A 21,776-nucleotide genomic window follows, 5' to 3' on the forward strand; every position below is an offset into this window, starting at 1 on the left:
TGAGTCCTGCCACTTTGTGCTTTTTTAGTACTGGGCTGGCTTTTCCAAGATTATTGTCTTCCCTTATAAATTTTAGAATTATTTCATTGATATCTACAAAATCCCTCTTTCACTTTTAAGGACTCTTGTGTTTATATTGAGTCACCAGGATAATGCTGGATGATCTCCCTACTCTAAGTTTAGTTTATCAGCAGCCTTAATTTTATCTGAAAAATCTCTTTTGCCAATGAAGGTTATAATACTGTAAACATTATCTATCTATATAAAAGGCTAAGTGACTGACTGTATGTCTGTCCGACCAGCCGACCGGCCGACCGGCCAGCCGGTACATATGATGGACACTGGCAATTTAAAAATCGATGGAGATTTTCACACCTATTTGAATGATGATTCCATCGATTCAACGGATGATGCCGAAAAGGGAAATTTTCCCATGAATATTTTAATAGTATTACTCCTTCAGGAATGCTGTGTCATAAATTAAAATTGAAAGTAGGTGCAATCATCATGCTACTGAGAAATCTTAATAGTAAATGGGATCTTTGTAATGGTACTAGATTTATTATCAAAAGATTGTGACCTAACATAATCAAAGCTGAAGTATTCAGAGGATCTGAAGAAGGAGAGGTTGTTCTAATTCCAAGAATTTATTTGTCCCTGTCTGACACTGGCCTCCTGCCACAACCTGCATGGTGGGGTTCAGGATCTGAAGGAGGGGCTGATGCACAAATGAAAATACTATACAAGAAATATGAATTTAGAAGGCATGGGGGGCCAGGTGAGACCTCTTTCTTGAAGAGACACACTGACCTCTGGCTGGTCCGCTTTTTATTTACTGGAATACACATTTGCCCTTTAGTAATGCATACAGGCATATCAAAAGTAAAGTTTGGTAAACAGTAAAAGGATTATCAGGTTAGGAAACTGCCTTGAGCCACCACTATCTCAACATTCAGTGCTTAGCATCAGCTCTGCCAACGCCCAGGGTCCATTGGCCTTTCACATTCCTTGGTGCACTGACAGTATTGGCAAGTGGTAGCTTCCCGCAGCCTCCCATTTAAATTAATTTGAAGACAGTTTCCCGTGATGCCAGCATTTGCAATGACTATTAATAAATCACAAGGACAAATTCTAGACAGAGTAGGAATATTCCTACCTGAACCCATTTTCGGACATGGTCAGTTATATGTTGCTTTCTCTCAAGTTCGAAGAGCATGTGATGTTAAAGTTAAACTTGTAAATACTTTATCACAAGGGAAATTAGTCAAGCGCTCTGAAAGTGTTTTTACTCTTAATGTGGTATACAGGGAGATATTAGAATAAGTTTAAGCAGTTTATCAGTCATTGTTTTTTATCAATGTTGTTTTTATATAATGTCTTTGTTGTTTTTATATCATGTCTTTGTTGTTGTTATATCATGTTGTTTAGTTATTAATCAATTTATATATTATTTTCATATACATTTGACTAAATTTTCTTTCCTCTCTGACACTTCTATTACAGAGAAAGGGTGGATAGCGGTATTTCTTCTAATTAATTTCCTTTCAATGTGCATGAATCCGTGCACCAGGCCACTAGTAATATTATAAATTCTTACATATTTTTGCATCTATGTCTATTTTTCAGTACTCTCAGGTCCCTTACATTAATTTTTTCATTGTGTCACATGCTTCTCATGAGTCATTTAAATATTATGGCTTTATAATACTTTTGCATATTAGAAATATTATTTCCAATTCTTTACTACTCACATCTGACTTTCTTCTAGAAATATTTTGAAAATTATTTTGTTAAATCAAAAAACTTACATAGAGTTTATAGGACTTTATGTATTGAATGTTATTGATTTTTTCCATGCAATAACACAGTATATGTTTCAATTTATTCCAGTTGTTTTATTTTTTTATAAAGTAATATAGTTTGTTGTCACACAAATACAACATATTTCTGATTCATATTATTCCTATTTGTATATCTTAATGTTCATCTGAATAGGCTGTGTTTTATTATATACTTTAACAGGTAATCCTATCTAATAATAGACAAACATGGTAATTAACCATACCTCCGCTACGCTTCCCATTGGCTAATCAGGGCGATATGCAAATTGACTGCCAACCAAAATGGCAGCCGGCAGCCATGCAGCTGAAGCAAACATGAGGCTTGGTTGCCCCGGCAATGGAGGAAGCCAAGGTTCCCCACCTGCTGCGCCAGGCTCTGAGCCTGAAAGCAACAGCTCGGAAATGCAACTATGTTTCAATTATAGAAGCGAAACAAACCCCAGAGACCTGCTTTCAGACAGCCCAGCATCGGAGCTGGAGCTGCAACAAAGTTTCAGTTACAGAAGGTAAATAAATCCCAGAATAAAAAAAAAAAAAGCAAAAAGGAGAGACTGGGAGCTTCAGTTGCAGGCTTGGCCTGCCTGAAAACAGCCCTCAGCCCCTCACCCAGGCTGGCCAGGCACCCCAGTGGAGACCGCCACCCTGAAGGGGGTGTGGGCAGCCTGAAAGCAGCCATCAGCCCCTCATCCAGGCTAGCCAGGCACCCCAGTGGGGACCCCCACCATGAAGGGGGTGTGACCAGCTGCAAACAGCCCTCAGCCCCTCATCCAGGCTGGACAGGCACCCCAGTGGGGACCCCAACCCTGAAGGGGGTGCGGGCAGCCTGAAAACAGCCATCAGCCCCTCATCCAGGCTAGCCAGGCACCCCAGTGGGGACCCCCACCATGAAGGGGGTGTGACCAGCTGCAAACAGCCCTCAGCCCCTCATCCAGGCTGGACAGGCACCCCAGTGGGGACCCCCACCCTGATCTGGAACACCCTTCAGGGCAAACCAGCTGGCCCCTACTCATGCACCAGGCCTCTATCCTATATAGTAAAAGGGTAATATGCAAACTGACCCTAACAGCAGAAAGACTGGGAATGACTGGTCACTATGACACACACTGACCACCAGGGGGCAGACGCTCAATGCAGGAGCTGCCCTCTGGTGGTCAGTGCGCTCCCATATGGAGGAGCTCTGCTCAGCCACAAGCCAGACTGATGGCTACCAGTACAGCAGTGGTGGTGGGAGCCTCTCCTGCCTCCTCAGCAGCACTAAGGATGTCCAACTGCAGCTTAGGTCTGCTCCCTGCTGGCAAGTGGACATCCCCCGAGGGCTGCTGGGCTGCCAGAGAGATGTCTGATTGCCAGCTTAGGCCCAATCCCCTGGGGAGCAGGCCTCAGCCAGCAGATGGTCATCCCCCGAGGGGTCCCAGACTGTGAGAGGTCACAGGTCGGGCTGAGGGACGCCCCCCGAGTGCACAAATTTTTGTGCACCGGGCCTTTAGTTGATTTTTAAGAAGCTATTGGTTTTATTTGCTTATTTTGTAACTGGCCACTGTACTGAATTACTTGATTTTGCTTTTTAAAATTCTACTTTATAAATCATCTTAAAGTAAAATTGATTTTGGTTTCTTTTGGTATGCAGTTCTATGAATTTTAGCACATGTATAAATTCATGTAACCACTACCACAACCAATTACAGAACCATTTCATAATGCCCCAGAAGTCCTTCATGCTCTTTTAAAAAATTTATATTTATCTTTATTGTTGAGAGTACTACAGATGTCCCCTCTATTCCCCCACCACCTCCCTCCACCTAGCCCCTTCCACCCCAGGCCCCCACCATACCATTGTCCATGTCCATGGGCCATGCACACACACATATAAGTTCTTTATTTAATCTATTTCCCCCACCTCACCTTTTCTCTGAGATTTGTCAGTCTCTGCCATGCTTCCATGCCTCTGGACCTCTTTTGTTGGTAAGTTTATTTTGTTCATTAGCTTCCACATATAAGTGAGATCATGTGATACTTGTCTTTCTCTGACTGGCTTATTCCACTTAGCATAATATTCTCCAGGTCTCTCAAAAGGTAAGAGATCCTTCTTTTTTACTGCTGCATAGTATTCCATGGTGTAAATGTGCTACAGCTTTTTTTATCCATTAATCTACTGATGGGCACTTGGGCTGTTTTCAGATCTTAGCCATCCTATATAATAAAGAGCTAATATGCAAATGGTCATCATGCCCTTGTGCCCTCCCGCCCTCACACGGGGGCCGGGGGATCTGAGGCTGTGGCCCCCGCCTTAGCACCAGGGCCGAAGGACCTGAGGCCAGGCCGGGGGACTGAAGGCTGTGCCATCCACCCAGGTGCCAGGGCCAGGGGACCTGAGGCTACACCGGGGGACCTGAAGCCGCATCCCCTGCCTAGCACCGGGCTGGGGGACCTAAGGCTGCACCCCCCACCTGGTGGGACTTGACGGGGCACCTGACACTGCACCCCCCACCTGGCGCCAGGCTGGGTGACCTGAGCCCCCCACCCTGCGGGGCTTGATGGGGGTGGGGCCGGCTGGGTCTGGGTCTTGTGCGCTCTCAAGGCATGCGCGGATGGGCAGGGACTTGACTCTGGGTCCCGCAGCACACCCCAGACTCTGACAGGAGGGAGATTTTCATATACATTTTACTAATTTTCTTTCATCTCTGACATTTGTATTATAGAGAAAGGGCAAATAGCAATATTAAAATATTTATAATTCCCTTTTAATGTGCACGAATTTTGTGCAGCGGGCCACTAGTTGTAAATAATGCTGCTATGAATATAAAGGTGCATATATTCTTTCTGATTGGTGTTTTGGGATTCTTAGAATTTAATCCTAGAAGTGGGATCACTGGGTCAAACGGCAGTTCAATTTTTTATTTTTTTGAGGAAACTCCATAATGTTTTCCACAGTGACTGCACCAGTCTGCATTCCCACCACCAGAGTACTAGGGTTCCCTTTTCTTTACATCCTCATCAGCACTTGTTGTTTGTTGACTTATTGATTGTAGCTATTCTGACAGATGTGAGGTAATACCTCATGGTCATTTTAATTTGCATCTCTTGGATGATTAGTAACTTTGAGCACTCTTTCATATGCCTCCTGGCCTTCTGTATATCTTCTCTGGAGAAGTGTCTATTTCCTTTGCCCATTTTTTAATTGGATTGTTTGTTTTTCTAAATTATCTTTTATTTTTATTATTTTTCTGTTAATTTTCTTGCCTTTTTCATGATAACTCCAGTAATAATGATATACACTTACCTTTTGTTTTAAACCAGGGCAAATACTTTAGAATTTACCAAATCTTTGTGTCTGTTGGTTGGCTTTTTTTATTTTTCTTTCTTTTTGGGGGTCTTTTTAGTCATTTCTTTTCTCTCTCTTTAACAGATGAAAACATTTAAAGATCTTAAAGACTTAGTCACTTGTTTTCTTATTTCAGAGTCATAAAGGAATGTGATCAGCTGGGAAGACTTTGTTGGGCTGGTTTGCTAGTCCTGTGGGGAATGTAGAGTAGGTATGGTAGTTGTGGAGAGTTCAAATCACTGAGCTATTTGGGAAGAAAGTTGGGTTTGGAGAGCAAGTCACAGATAAATGATTGGCCTTCAGGTAAACATGGCAAGATTATCAGTTATGATTTTAAGTTGAGAATCCACATCTAGTATTTTCCTGGATTATGTTTCATGGACATTTCAAAAAATAATGTAAATAATTATAATAATCTCCACTCTTCCTTCTAACATATTTTATCCAGCAATTCCTCTGTGCCAGGTATAGTGCTGAATGCTTTACATTTATTTGTATAGTTTAATTCTTACATCATCCCTCTAGGGTACTTGCATAGTAACTGTTTCACTTCTTCCAGTTACTTTGTGCTTTCCAACTTGCCCTACCTCTTCCTCAGATTTTAGCCACCTGTGGCAGCAGCTATCATACCTTTTAGCCTGTACTAATTTTTAATGTCCTTACCATAAAAAGAGTAATTTTCCAACTTTGGGACATAGAATACTGGGGCAGAAAGGTAGCAATATTTCCATATTCAAAGGAGCAATTTTTTGCTCCTTAAATACTTCTTAAATGGCTTTGCAAAGCTCTCCTCCTAGGCCAGTGCCAGTTGTGCTGTTTCTGTAATCACACTATCTCAACATGAATATGCATCTTCACTTTCAATAGCAAAGACACTCCTCACAGTTCTTCTTGCAACTTTGGGGAAAGTTGCTAAACATTTTAATAACTCCCACTGCAAATAGATCGTTGTGTCTAATCCCTGATCTCCTAAATGTTGCTGTCTTCGAGTGGCTTTCATACCAAGACTAGAGAAAATATATATCCACATTCCACACTTCTGATGCTTACTAAGGACCATGGTGATTTCAGTAGGCTTGTGAATCTTGCAGGATGTGGAGTTTTTGATCCCTGATGAGTAGCTGGTAGGTTAACAGCTGGAAATAATATTAAGGATCTTGAGAAGCAATTTTAGTTTGTGTTCCTCAGTTAGCAAAAAATATTCATTTATAATTATATAAAGCAAAAATAATAGAGGAGTAGTAAAGAAAAAAAATATATATATATATAACTTGTCTATAAGGATGAATGATTCCACTAAATAGGTACTGGAGGTACCCTTCTGAAATGAAAGGAGGTAAAAACCTGACAACTCTTAATGAATACATAATACATCGATTATGTATGTAAACTGGATATAGTAAGAGTTTCCATGCTCTCATTAATAACTACGTTATTAAGTCAGGAAAGTAGGAGAAATATTTAAATATATAAGGCTAAGAATTTTCAGTGCATTTAATATATTAAGGTACTCATATAATTTTCATATGAAAATAAGTAATTTAACTTTTAAAAGATGAAGTTGTTTTGGAAGCATATATCTGTTTCTAATTTATGAATTGAAACTTAGAATATTTTTACTGCAATTATTACTACTAGTATTAATATAATAAGTTAAACTGATTATTTTGGAACAGTATTCTTAAATTTGCATTGGGAAACCTGGATCATGAATCTTACCCAGAAAATATTTTTACTGCTTTATATAAACTATCTAACTTAATTCTCACAGACAAAGAAGCAAGTCTCTGAGAGGCTACTGAGGAATGATCAAGATCACAGAGCAAGTCAAGAATACTTTAACCGTTAGCCCTTTTGCCACAGTTCAGTTTTAAGATTTCTGGAATATTGTTCTCTGACAAATTAAAAAAATATTTATCAATATTGATAGAACAATTTGAATATGTAAAGTATATGAGGGTGAAACCATATATTTTTCCAAATGGGAAAAAGGGAGGTCACCTAGATGAAAAGTGTCATAGGACATATTTGCAGAACTTGAAATGTGCTCTAAATTGAAAAGTCAATTTTGAAATGAGTCCTCTTTCAGTTGGCTCTGGTGTCACTTTGACATGCTGCCATCAATGTGGGTTTTTTGTTTGCTTTGTTTTGTTTTTAGCATCTTATATTCTGGTACTACAAGATACCCAACACTCATCTTATACATTTCCTGGCCCAGTCCTAAAACCTTTTTTTCCTTAATCAATAAAAATAAATGTATTTGAGCAGCATGAGGAAAATTGAAAGAGGGATTTCTTCTTTTTTTAAATGTTTCTATGAGATTATGAAGTAACAAGGTTGAGAATAACTCTCATATGTTATGTATATACCATTTGGTCATCAGTAGTTTTATGGAATTAGAAATTAATTTATCATTTAAATATTAATAGATAAAAATAGTACTTATCAATACTGACAAAACACTTTGAAAGTAGGCAAGTGAAATGAGAATGAAACTGGATTTTTCTGTAGCTGAAAAGATTGGGAATTCACTTAAATGAAAAATCATTTATCACCCTCGTAAACTAAGTGAGTCCTCTGAAATCATGTTAAACTGTTATTTAAATCCAGTGCTCAACAATAATGGATTCAATATAACTGCTTTTTTCTTTTGGTTTAACAGAAACTGTTGCGATTTCCACCTTTATTTAACTTTTTTATTTATCTGATTTATTAAGTAGAGCACACTAACTCAGTGTAATCGTCCTCTATAAATATTGATTATGTAACATTCAGAACAGGAAATTATAGTGTGGGTATGTGATGAATATAAACCAACATGTACTAATGCTAGTCAAAACCAAGAAGTTGTCAATTTGAATTGATATCTCATAGCAATTGTTAAGTGATTCCAAAAAGAAAAAATTGTTACTGAGATAGTTATTAGTTGGATTTTAGGCAATAATCAATACTCTAGTAAAGTATTAACTAATATCATAACTCCTTATTATGTACTTATGGAAGTGTCACATTTTCTAGCTCTATCATTCTGTTCCATTTTGTCATTTTAGAGCAAAGTCTGTAGATCAATGGAGGGGTTCAACCATTCCAGAGTGTCTGAATTTGTGTTACTTGGACTTACTGATTCTCCGGAGCTCCAGATTTTCTTCAATGTGATATTTTTCATTTTCTATTTAATGACCATGTTGGGTAACTGCCTGATTTTGTTCACGATCCTGTCCACCCCACACCTTCACTCCCCCATGTACTTCCTACTCAGCAATTTGTCTCTCATTGACATGTGCCTGTCCTCTTTTGCCACTCCGAAGATGATCATGGACTTCTTTGCTCAACGCAAGACCATCTCCTTTGAGGGTTGCATTTCTCAGATCTTCTTATTGCACCTCTTCACTGGGACTGAGATTGTGCTGCTGATCTCCATGTCTTTTGACAGGTACATTGCCATATGCAAACCTCTCCATTATTCAACTATTATAAGCCAAAGAGTATGTGTTGGGCTTGTGGTAACTTCCTGGATGGTGGGCTTCCTGCATACAATGAGCCAGTTAGCTTTTATTCTCTATTTACCCTTCTGTGGCCCCAATGTTATAGATAGTTTCTTCTGTGACCTTCCTTTGGTCATCCAGCTGTCTTGTATAGATATATATGTCCTTGGGGTTTTCATGATCTCAACCAGTGGTGTGATTGCTCTTATAAGTTTTCTGCTTTTGCTCACCTCATACATTATTGTTCTTGTTACTATCAAGGACCACTCTTCCATAGGATCATCTAAGGCTTTTTCCACCTGCACTGCACATTTCATTGTTGTGTTAATGTTCTTTGGGCCCTGCATCTTCATCTATGTGTGGCCTTTCACAAACTTCCTAGTGGACAAAGTTCTCTCTGTTTTCTATACCATCTTCACCCCTTTTTTGAATCCACTTATCTATACTCTGAGAAATCAGGAAGTGAAAACAGCTGTGATGAAGAAACTAAGTAATCAATATTTATATCTTGGGAAAAGGACCCCCAGATATCCAGTGCAGTGAACAGAGACCTCCTGTCTGAGATTTCGTATCCTGAGTTCTGTCCTTAGTGCAATAGAAAAATTAAACTCAGTAGCTGCCTTTTAAGTTATTTAGTTTAAATTCATGAAAATAAAAAGCCAAGGTTGAAAATATAAAATGTCTTGCTTCAAAGTCAGTGTAGTGTTTACAATCTTTTTAAGATTATGAATCCATTTAAAAATCTGTCAAAAATCTATTTTTCCCGTAGAAAAATGTGCACATCAAATTTGTGAACATGAATTCAGATTTTATAGATCGAACCCTATAAACATACTTAGATTAAGACTACTTAGAGAAGGCTGAGATAAAATATTCTTCACTAGTATTCTAACTCAGAACATATCACTCAGCTGCATAACCTTATGGTACTCTGATGGTATCCACATGTAGAGCTTTAACTTAGAGTTTTGGGCATAATAAGTTGTTGTTTTTTTCCATAGCAGTAGAATATTTTCATGAAAAAAATTGACATCATAAACAGATTATTTTGAATATTGTTGAACAATCTTGATTTAATGGGTCTAATTGTTTGAGTTCTGAGTCAACTTTGAACAAAAGAGAACAGTTTGTAGGACCTGAAATTTAACAATATGGTTTCTTAATAGGCATATAATTATCACACTTGATAATTGATATAGCAAATAATTAATCAAACTTTTAAAAGTTTAAGCCATTAAAACCTGGCTGAATATCATAGATATGATGAATTCATTTAATTCTAAGATAAAACATTTGGAAAATTATTAACTGTTAAATTTGTGACATTTTCATCTCAAATAAAATATTCAAAAGTATTATTAGTCTTAGTATGAGTTTTGGGTCTTATTTTCAATATAACATAACCTGTGGAAGAAAATAATTTTTAAAAAAATATATTTTATTGATTTTTTACAGAGAGGAAGGGAGAGGGATAGAGAGTTAGAAACATCAATGAGAGAGAAACATCGATCAGCTGCCTCCTGCACACTCCCTACTGGGTATGTGTCCGCAACCAATGTACATGCTCTTGACCAGAATCGAACCTGGGACCTTTGATTCCACAGGCCGATGCTCTATCCACTGAGCCAAACCAGTTAGGGCAAGGAAGAAAATAATTTAACAAATATAGAGTAGAATTCTCCCCAACTTGGTTTATTAATATGTTAAATACATTTTTATTATAAGACAGTGTTTGGAAATCAGTTGACCAACCCATTTCCCTAACAGCTAAAGAACCTGAAGTCCTGAGATTTTATAGAGCTAGCTCAAGCTGAATCACTGTAAGGGGCAAAGATCAATGCTCCAAACATACATGGACCTCAGAATTAAATCTTGGATCTGCCATTTCCTAATTGTGTTATTCTGGAAGATTCTCTTTACCTCATTGTCCCCTTTTAATAGCTAATAGAAGGATAATAAAAGTGGATTAATTATTTGATGTAACTATTTTATATAAAGTGGACAGAATGGATTCTAAAAATATCATTAGCTTTTCCCTTCCCATCCCCATGGACTTTGACACAAAATGCATCTGATTTTTAAGTAGTATGCCTTTGAAGAATAATTGCACTCAGGCCAATCCACAAGCACAGAACATTTGATACTTTAGTTTTAGCATGTCTTTAAGACTGTAGCTTGTTAAGACATATGGCAGAAAAATAAATAGAACACTTTTCAGTTTTCCATTGCTAGCATGGAGGTGTGGGACTATATTAAATTGCCTGAAACTTTGAGATTTCTATGAATAACAACACTGATAGGTTGTATCTTCTTGAATTGACTGAAGTATATGAAAAGAATGCAGGAAACAGCCTGTCCTCATGGATTCAGACACTTTGTAAGTACTTTGAGGAAAACACAAGCCTCTCTCTTGCAAAATCAGAAATGGCATTCATAGTTTCTTACATTTTTCTTCAACCTTTAAGGTCTCTATGTGTTTTAGGTCAAATAACCTCCAAGCCAAATATTTAATATCTGAGGATAAATAATATGCAGAAGTTTATGCAGAAATGTAATGTTGGAGTTACATATAAAACCACATTTGAAATTTGAAATACTAGTTCATTTTTAATCAAATCATAAGCTATTCCTTCTTGCTTCAAAGTCAGTCAGATGAATGCAAAAAGGTAAGTTAGAAATGGACTTTTGCCACATTCCCATTATTCAGCAAAAATTATCAGCTTTGTTTTAATTATACACCTCACTTCTAAAATTTCAATTTTTAGTTCAATAATGATTTCTTGAGCACGTTCTTTGTTTAAGCCCTTGCTAAGTTCTGGGGTGTCATTAAAGTACAAGATTGTTCCTCTGTCTTTAAGGACACAGTTTTAGCAATTAGATAGGATCAATCTGCTGTAGGTTGCATTCCAGTGCTACACTTTCTCATTGTGCAACCTTGAGCAAGTATTTTTAATGTTCCCAAGACCCAGTTTCTTAATCTATGAACTGTGCACATAGTATTTAACCATTAGAGATTTTGTGAAAATTAAGCCAAAATACATGTAACAAAATAGCAGAACTTGGCACTCATTAAAGGCTGAATAAATATTAATAATATTGTAATTGTGTTAAATTTTATGTAAAAAATCATAGGGTTACTGAAATGGAAATAGATGTGCTTACTTGAACTTAAAGGGCATGGTTTTAAAACTACAATAGGATGTGTCAATGTATTTACTATTAACTAATGTTGAAATATTGAATTTCTGCCAATTATTAATTTTTTGTGTATTTCTATAGTTAATGTTGTCTTTCATATGCTTGTGTTTTTCAAAAGAAGTATTATATTTTGGGGGTTTCTTATTCATTTTAAGTTGAAGTATATTTCAAGAGTGTGTGAAAGAAAAAAAATAATAAATATACAATGTTTAATAGGCCATTATTTTGTTTTGTTACAAGAACATTTTAAAATAAAAGTACATAATTAAAAAGTGATAAAATGTTATTCACATATTTTGTGTCTTTTGCCTATTCAAAATATAGTAATAAAATGCTTTACATTCTTACAACTGGATTTATTAAAAGTATCAAATGGAAAATGAATAATGACAATTATCTCTTCATTTTATATACAGCACATTAGTAAATACATTTAACTAAAGGCAGAAATACTGTTTAGATATATGAAAATATAAAAAAACTATTATTTAAAGACATGGTGAAAGTATTGTCTAGGAAATTGTTAAAAATGGAATCATAAAATTATAGCATCAGACATTACATCTGGCTAAAATATTTCTGAAGTTCTAGGATTAACATCTAGTCCCTATCTGGGCACTTCTCAGTCGTAAAACCCATTCCTATGTCCTCATTGCTCATTTTGAAAAATATATTTCAATATAATTGGTTTTCTTTGAGCTCTTACATATTTTATTTCATGGTTTTGAACTATTATTCTAATGAGAAAACTTTGGGCTTCACTGAGGTCTGTGGTACATTTGTGTGTGTGTGTGTGTGTGTGTGTTTCTGTGTGTGCACATACTTGCGATCACACTACTAAGAACTCCTGGAGTGAGAATGGGGAGTAGCCCATGAAAGACAGATTGCCTGACCTGAATTCAGCTGTGCATCACTTACTGGGTTTGTGGTTTGTAGCAGGTTAATTTATCAGCTTTGCAGGTCAATAGGCTGCAAGCTGCAACTGCCTGCATTCCCAGTATGTTTTCATTTCCCTCAAAGGTTTATAAAGAAACTAGATGCCCAGTGCGTGATATTCATGCACTGGGGGTTGGGGGTCCCTCAGCCCGGCTTGCCCCCTTTCGCAGTCTGGGAGCCCTCAGGGGGTGTCCGACTGCCAGCTTAGGCTCGCACCCACTGGCACTGCCTTGGAGGTGGGAGAGGCTGCCTCTGAGGCAAGAGAGGCTCCCGCCACCGCCACCGCCACTGCACTCTCCAACCATGAGCCCCGCTTCTGGCTGAGCGGTGCTTCCCCTGTGGGAGCGCACTGACCATGAGGGGGCAGCTCCTGCATTGAGCGTCTGCCCCCTGGTGGTCCTGCCTTTCAGTTGATTTGCATATTATCCTTATATTAAACTAGAGGCCCAGTGCACAAAATTCATGCACGGGTCGGAGGTGTCTCTTAGTCCAGTCTGCAACCTCTCCAATCTGGGACTGCTGGCTCCTAACTGCTCACCTGCCTGCCTGCCTGGTTGCCCCTAACCCCTTCTGTCTGCCAGCCTGATTGCCCCCTAACCACTCCCCTGCCAGCCTGATTGACGCCTAACTGCTCCCCTGCCAGCCCAATCACCCCCAACTACCCTCCCCTACAGGCCTGATCGCCCACAACTGCCCTTCTCTGCTGCAACCTGCCTCCTCCGCCGGGACCCACTTCCTCCGCACGAGGTGGCGGAGAAACCAGGACCGGCCTCCTCTGTGCTGTGCGGAGCCATGGGACCCCCAGGCCTCACCACACGGAGCATCCTCTGGGCCCTGCCTTCACTGTGCGCATGGCCATCTGGTTGCAGCCATCTTGTGGCAACCATCTTTGTGGCAGCCATCTTGTGACGACATCATGCGTGAGGGTATGAGGACCACCTAGGCTTTTATTAGTATAGACTAGAGGCCTGATGCACAAAATTCATACACTGGGGGTGGGGGGGTGTCCCTCATCCCAGCCTGCACCCTCTCCAATCTGGAACCCCTCAGGTGATGTCTGACTGATCCCACAGGGTTTGGGCCTAAACCAGCAATCAGACATCCCTCTCACAATCCGGGATTTCTGGCTCCCAATTGCTCTCCTGCCTGCTTGCCAGATTGCCCCTAAGTGTTCCTGCCTGCCAGCCTGATCACCCTGTAACCACTCCCCTGCCAGCCTGATCGATGCTTAACTGCTCCTCTGATGGCCGATTGCCCCCAACTGCCCTCCCCTGCCAGGCCTATTGTCCCCAATTGCTCTCCATTGCAGGCCTGGTCACCCCCAACTGCCCTCCCCTGCAGGCCTGGTTGCACCCAACTACCCTCCCCTGCAGGCCTGATTGCCCCTAGTTGCCCTCCCCTGTCGGCCTGGTCATCCCTAACTGCCCTCCCTTGCAGGCCCGGTTGCCCCTAACTGCCCTCCCCTGCAGGCCTGGTTGCCCCTAACTCCCCTCCACTGCAGGCCTGGTCCCCTCCAGCTGCCCTCCCCTGCAGGCATGGTTCCCCCCAACTGCCCTCCCCTGCAGGCCTGGTTGCCCACAACTGCCTTCCCCTGCCAGACATTTTGTGGCGGCCATCTTGTGCGAGGTCTTGATGGTCAATTTGCATATTCTCTCTTTATTAGATAGGACTAGAGGCCGGGTGCACAAAACTTGTGCACTCGGGGGTGAGGGGGGTCTCTCAGCCCAGCCTGTGCCCTCTCGCAGTCTGGGACCCCTCAGGAGATAATGACCTGCTGGCTTAGGCCTGCTCCCGGGTGGCAGAGGGCAGGCCCAATCACTAGGTGCAGCGCCTGGTCGGGCTCAGAGCAGGCTGATTGGGGAGTTGGGGCGCCGCCCCCTGTCATGCACAGAGCAGGGCGGATCAGGAGGTTGCGATGCCACCCCTAGTCACGCTCAAGGTAGAGCCGATTGAGGGGTTGGGGCACCGCCCCCTGTCACACTCAAGGCAGGGTCAATGGGGAGGTTGCGGTGCCACCCCCTGTCACACACAGAGCAGGGCCGATCAGGGGGTTGAGGAGCTCCCCCTGTCACTCACAGAGCAGGGCCGATAGGGGAGTTGGGGCACTGCCACTGTCACACTCAGGGCAGGGCGATGGGGAGGTTATGGCTCTACCCCGTCACACACAGAGCAGGGCCCGTGGGGGGGGGGGGGTTGGGGCACCACACCCTGTCACAACACATAGCAGGGGCCGAACAAGGGGGTTGGGGCGCCGCAACCCTGTCACACAACAGAGCCGCAGGGCGATCAAGGGGTTGGGGAGCTCCCCCCTATCAGGCACAGAGCAGGGCTGATCAGGGGGTTGGGGCACCTTCCCCTGTCACAAACAGAGCAGGGCGGATAGGGAGGTTGTGGCCCCACCCCCTGTCACACACAGAGCCGCAGGGCGATCAGGGGGTTTGGGCACTGCCCCCTGTCACGCTGCTCCAGGGGCCAGGAGGCCTCGCGACTCCTCTGATCCTGGGTTCAGGAGGCCTCGCGGCTCTGCTGATCCCGGTGTTGGGAGGCATATTACCCTTTTACTATATAGGATAGAGGCCTGGTGCACGAGTGGGGGCAGGCTGGTTTGCCCTGAAGGGTGTCCTGGATCAGGGTGGGGGTCCCGCTGGGGTGCCTGGCCAGCCTGGATGAGGGGATGATGGCTGTTTGCAGCTGGTCACACCCCCTTTAGGGTGGGGGTCCCCACTGGGGTGCCTGGCCAGTCTGCATGAGGGGCTGAGGGCCATTATCAGGCTGGTGGGTGACTGAAGCTCCCAACCTGTCCTCTTTTTTTTTTTTATTCTGGGCCAGCTTTAGCTCTGAGGCTTGGCTCCAGCTCTGAGGCCTCGGCTGCTGAAAGCAGGTATCTGGTTTGTTTGGGTTCTATAATCGAAACACTGTTTCAACTCCAGCTCTGAGATACTGGCTGGCTGAAAGCAGGTTTCTGGGGTTTTGTTTAGCTTCTATATTTGTAACATTGTTTCTTAAACTGCAAGCTCAGAGGCCGGCAAGGCAGGCAGGGAACGTTGGCTTCCTCCATAACTGAAGCAAGCAAGCCTCCTGTTTGCTTCAAGCTGCCTAGCTGCTGGCCACCATCTTGGTTGGCAGTTAATTTGCATATTGCCCTGATTAGCCAATGGGAAGGGTAGCGGAGGTATGGCTAATTACCATGTTTCTCTATTATTAGATAGGATTATTATATAGGATAGGATAAAAATAATTAAAAAAATAGTGGGAGTTTTCACATAAAAAAATAAAACTTGATTGCCCCAACCAATGTGGCTCAGTGGTTGAGTGAAGACCCATGAATTAGGAGTTCACGGTTTAATTCCTGGTCAAGGGCACATGCCCAGATTGTGGGCTCAGTCCCCAATAGGGGGCATGCAGGAGGCAGCCAATCAATGAGTATCTCTCATCATTGATGTTTCTATCTTTCTCTTCCTCTCCCTTCCTCTCTGAAATCAATAAAAATATTTTTAGAAATATAGTTTGATGGATTTTCTTAAAAACCTAAAAAAAACCCCATAAATCCTCCAACATTGAGCCACAATTCTAAGCTGTAGCTCTTTTTCAATAAGGCGAGTACCAGATATCTCATCTCCTCTTTTCCGCCAGACCACTTTATTCATGTGTATTACCTCAAGTGTTTGTCACCCTTAATAAAGAACTTAAAATGCTTAATATACCTTTTCCATTGCCATACCTATAACTTGTCCAGCTCTAATTCCCACTTTGAGATAATCCACTCTTGCCTTCAACCTTTGACGGCTAAATCTTAACAAGCAGCATTTATTGAACACCTGGGAACGTTGATATTCCTAAAAATTATTCCTGTATGAAGATTTAAGCCAAAGTGCAGTATAAAAATCTGTTATACTTCTTTTTTCATTTATTTATTTATTTGTTTTTAATAAAAAATTTCTAATGTTGACACAATTACAGGTGTCTCCCTCCCCCCTCCCATACCTTTGCCTACTGCCACCCACCTCTCCCTCACCCCCACCCCCGGCCTTCACCAAACTATTGTCTATATCCATGGGATATGCATATATGTTCTTTAGCTAATCCCTTCACCTCTTTATCCTGTCACCCCCACCTATTTCCCCTTGGGTACTGGCCAGTCTGTTCCATGCATCCATGCTACCAGTTCCATTTTGTTTGTCAGTTTATTTTGTTCACTAGATTCCACATGTTAGTTTATGTGATATTTATCTTTCTCTGTCTGGCTTATTTTGCTTAGCATAATACCCTTCAGGTCCATCCATGCTGTAGAAAAAGGTAAGAGCTCCCTCTGACCAGAACAATCACAACTAATGTAATTGAAGCAGTAATAATAATTTTAAAAACTCTCAGAAAAAAAAAAATTCTGGACTGGATGGCTTCACGGGTGAATTTTACCAAATACTCAAAAAAAAAAAAAAAAGAACTAATACCTATCCTCCTCAAACTATTCCAAAAATTTCAAGAGGAGGGAAGAATTCCAAACTCTTTTTAAAAGGTCAATTATATCCTAAGACCAAAACCAGTTAAAGACATTACAAAGAAAGAAAATTATAGGTCAATATCCCCAATGAACATAGACACTAAAATCCTCAAAAAATATTAGCAAATCAGATCCAGCAATACATTAAAAAGATCATACAACATGACCAAGTGGGATTTATTCCAGGGATGCAAGGCTGGCACAATATTTGCAAATCAATAAATGTGATACATCACATAAACAAAATGAAAGATAAATACCACATGATCATATCAGTAAATGCAGAAAAAGCATTCTATAAAATCCAGCAAAGTGGGAATAGAGAGATCATACCTCAACATAGTAAAGGCTATATATGAAAAACTTACAGCCAACCTCATATCCAATGGGCAAAAACTAAAAACTAAAAGTGTTTCCCTTAAGACCAGGAATAAGACAGGGATGTCCGCTTTCACCACTCTTATACAGCATAGTACTAGAAGTTCTAGCTATACTTCTTTTTTCTAATGTCTTTCTCCTCCTGTGTCCTGATTCTTTTTCTTGACTGCACTTTAATAGAAATCTGCTTTTAATTGTTTGCATTTCATTATACATTGAAAAGCTATACTTGTTCTTCCAAGTGTATCTTTAATTGCAGTCGGATAGGATCAGCCTCTTGTTGACGTAGCTCAGCATTAGTCAGTAGAGATGAATTGTCATAAGTAGAATGTTCTGCCTCTGTCAAATAGATGGCTCCCAATTCTCCTCTCCCAGTAAAGATAATCCAAGAAATGTGTTTTTTTTTTGCCCCTTTTTTCATATCAGGAACTTCTCTGTCCTTTATAAACACAATAATAAGATATTATACCTATGCTTAAAGAGATTATACCTAATAAGAAGAAGCTAATAAAATGTATCATAATTAACATGATGTAAGTTTGCAGTAATATGAAGACTTTGGAAAACACATGTCCAAATGTGCCTACAGAAGTCAAAGAAATCTTCTCAAAGTGCTGAGTCTGAGACTGGAAAGGCCAAGTTGGGGGGAAATATGCCAGAGGGCAGGAACAGAACAGACAAAAGCAGAGAATGATAAAAATACTAGTGAACTCAGGAGTTTCATGTCGTTTTCTCTTTCTAGAGAACAAGATGTAAAATTAGTGGTAGTGGAAAGAGAGATTGTGTTGAAAGTGGCCAGAGTGTTGGATGCTAGATATATATTGCAGAGGTAATGGGGAAGCACTGAGTAACTGAGGGCAGGCTGTAAGCAACAGGCCAACTTTTATCCAGTTCCCATTTCGAGAACTTTTTACAGCCTTTTCAGAAAAAAAAAAAAAGATAAAATCCAGCACCCATTTATGATAAAAACTCTTCTTTGATGGAAGTTTTTTCTTGTTTATTTTTTCTATGGCTGATAAAATATTCTAAACATGTAGCTGCACTTTATATTGGAGCTACAGAAGAAAAGTTCTCCCAGTTCTTATCTCTTTCCAATCTCTCCTGTATAACCTTTAATTAGCTCAATTGACCAGCATACTGAAACTTAGAGAGCTGACTTGCTACTGTTAGCCCAGCAATTTCTGGGAATAGGAGCCCTTTTTGCCTTTTCTCTTCTTTTTCCATCAACTTGCACATTGAAGCTATTTCCCAGAATTCCTTCTCCTTCCATACCCTAAAATGACCTTATTGGTTTATTGATGCTTGCTCCCCTGATGGCATGTGGATGAATTTTTATTGGGGGATGACATGGAAGTTGCTGGAAGCCTTTACATTAAGGTGACTGAGAATACCTGGGGTGGGGGGAGCAGCAGGAAGGATTACAGAAAAAACCTGGACATCCCTGGTGAAGTAAATACTGCTCAGCACTTGTCTCTCCAAGAGTGAAGTATTCTGATTTTGACATTGCTCATTACACTGTTGATGAAGATCATATATGTATTATTCTCAAATATGTATTACTAAAACCTTATAATGTGACATGCTTCATTTCTCTAGATCCCAGAAAAAGAATGCCAATGTGATTGGGGAATATACAACAACGTATTACAATGTGTAGTAGGACACGAATATCAGGATTCTGCTTACCTCCTCAGCCCCCTTTCGCATTTGTCTCCCCTTGGAACACCGATTTTCCTTTTCTACCAATTTGCTGGGCTTGATTCTGTTGGGGCGTTTGCACATGCTGTTTTATCTGCTTAAATTCTGACAGTAATACTCTAGAGTGTGTGGGAAGTGAAAGTGTAGAATTTTTGTAAGCAATGAAGTGACATTGTTATCAGCTCAAAATCGACTGTTATAACAATAAGTGTTTTTTTTTCTTTTTGCAAGACTTATGGAGACTACAACCAAAGAGTCTAAAGCAGATACAAGAAAAGATAAAGAGAAGAGAATCAAAGCATAACACTGCAAAGAATCCTCAATCAAAAAGAAAGACAGCAAGTGAGGAAGAGAAGAACACAATGACTACAGACAGTTTTAGTTAGGCTAATGACTCTTGGGGGTGAAGACACAGTATCATGAAATTATGTTCAGCATCCTGAAATTGTTTGCTAAGTTTATCTTTAACAGTCAACTGTTGGGACTCAGTGTTAGGCTTCTTCTCTATGGAAATCTATCTATAATAATAAAAGTGTAATATGCAAATTGATGGAACAACCAAACAGCAGAACGACCATCCGGATGACCTTCTGGACGACCACGCTATGACATCCACTGGCACCAGGCCAGCCAAGGCAGGTGCGATGTGATTGGTTGAGGGCCCCTGCAGAGGGAGGTCCAGGCCACTAGCTGGCAAAGCAATCGATCAATTGGGGGCTCCACAATTGCCCCAAAGAGGGAGGCCCAGGCTACCAACTGGCAGGCTGCAGCAGGTGGGCAGGGCCTCCCTCATTGGGGTGATTGATTGCAGGGCTCTGGAACCCCTCTCCTGAGTGCACGAATTTCATGCAATGGGCCTCGAGTTGAAAAATAAAAGAGAATGTGCAGATGACTGAATGCTAATAGAGATTATGAGGCAGGAAGGGAGAGGACCTTATCAATAGGATAGTCCTTTACTAAAATTTTCTTAGGTTGGTGTTTATTTCAACTAGATTTTGTCTCTGGGATTAATTTTCCACATTGCATTCCTACTTTTTAAAAATAATTTTAATAAAATTTACTGGGGTGACATTGGTTAATAAGATTATATAGGTTTCCAGTACATATTTCTGTGATATTTGATCTATATATTGCTATGTGTGCCCACCACCCAAAGCCAAATAATCTTCCATCATGCATTCCTAATGCATGAAACCTTATTTTAGAGCACATGCTAATTTTTTATATAATAGAACCCATGACATTTATTTGCCTACATTCTAGCAATGTGTATGTTAGGATGCTAAAGTGGAACACAAAATTCTTTGACATAGAAAAAAAAGCAACATTCCTTACTCTGATCAGTCAATCATATGCTATTGATCAGAATGAAATATAAACAACCCAACTTGAAAACAGCTGCCTAGTATCCCATTGTATAGATGCACCATGGCTTTTTAATCCATTCATCTGCTGATGGGCACTTAGGCTGTTTCCAAATCTTAGCTATTATAGATTGCACTGCTATGAACATAGGGGTGCATATGGGTTGGGAAGGTGACAGGACAAATCCTATCTAATAATAGAGAAACATGGTAATTAGCCGTACCTCCGCTACCCTTCCCATTGGCTAATCAGGGCGATATGCAAATTAACTGCCAACCAAGATGGCGGCCGGCAGCCAGGCAGCTTGAAGCTAACAGGAGGCTTGCTTGCTTCAGTGACAGAGGAAGCCAACGTTCCCCACCTTCGGCTGCCGGCCTCTGAGCTTGCAGTTTGAAACATTGTTACAAATATAGAAGCTAAACAAAACCCCAGAAACCTGCTTTCAGCCAGCCGGGATCTCAGAGCTGGAGTTGAAACAGTGTTTCGATTATAGAACCCAAACAAACCAGATACCTGCTTTCAGCAGCCGAGGCCTCAGAGCTGGAGCCAAGCCTCAGAGCTAAAGCTGGCCCAGAATAAAAAAAAAAAAAAAGAAAAAAAGGACAGGTTGGGAGCTTCATTCACCCGCCAGCCTGAAAACGGCCCTCAGCCCCTCACCCAGACTGGCCAGGCACCCCAGTGGGGACCCCCACCCTGAAGGGGGTGTGACCAGCTGCAAACAGCCATCATCCCCTCATCCAGGCTGGCCAGGCATCCCAGTGGGACCCCCACCCTGATCCAGGACACCCTTCAGGGCAAACCAGCCGGCCCCCACCCGTGCACCAAGCCTCTATCCTATATAGTAAAAGGGTAATATGCCTCCCAGCACCGGGATCAGCGGAGCCGCGAGGCCTCCCAGCACCAGGATCAGCGTGACAGGGGGCAGTGACCAAACCCCCTGATTGCCCTGTGGCTCTGTGTGTGACAGGGGGCGGGGCCACAACCTCCCTATCCACTCTGCTCTGTTCGTGACAGGGGAAGGCGCCCTAACCCCCTGATAGGCCCTGCTCTGT

General features: G+C 41.3%; 1 protein-coding gene across 1 annotated transcript; it reads left to right on the forward strand.

Moving 5' to 3' along the window:
- Nucleotides 1–8,231: 8,231 nt before the first annotated feature.
- On the forward strand, nt 8,232–9,191 carry LOC102426582 (olfactory receptor 4K2-like). The gene has a single exon (XM_006087527.1). It carries the CDS (start codon nt 8,232–8,234, stop codon nt 9,189–9,191), a length of 960 nt encoding a protein of 319 aa, XP_006087589.1.
- The last annotated feature ends 12,585 nt before the right edge of the window (nt 9,192–21,776 follow it).

The sequence above is a fragment of the Myotis lucifugus genome, unplaced genomic scaffold (genome assembly GCF_000147115.1).
Source record: "Myotis lucifugus unplaced genomic scaffold, Myoluc2.0 scaffold_38, whole genome shotgun sequence".
NCBI classification, from domain to species: domain Eukaryota; kingdom Metazoa; phylum Chordata; class Mammalia; order Chiroptera; family Vespertilionidae; genus Myotis; species Myotis lucifugus.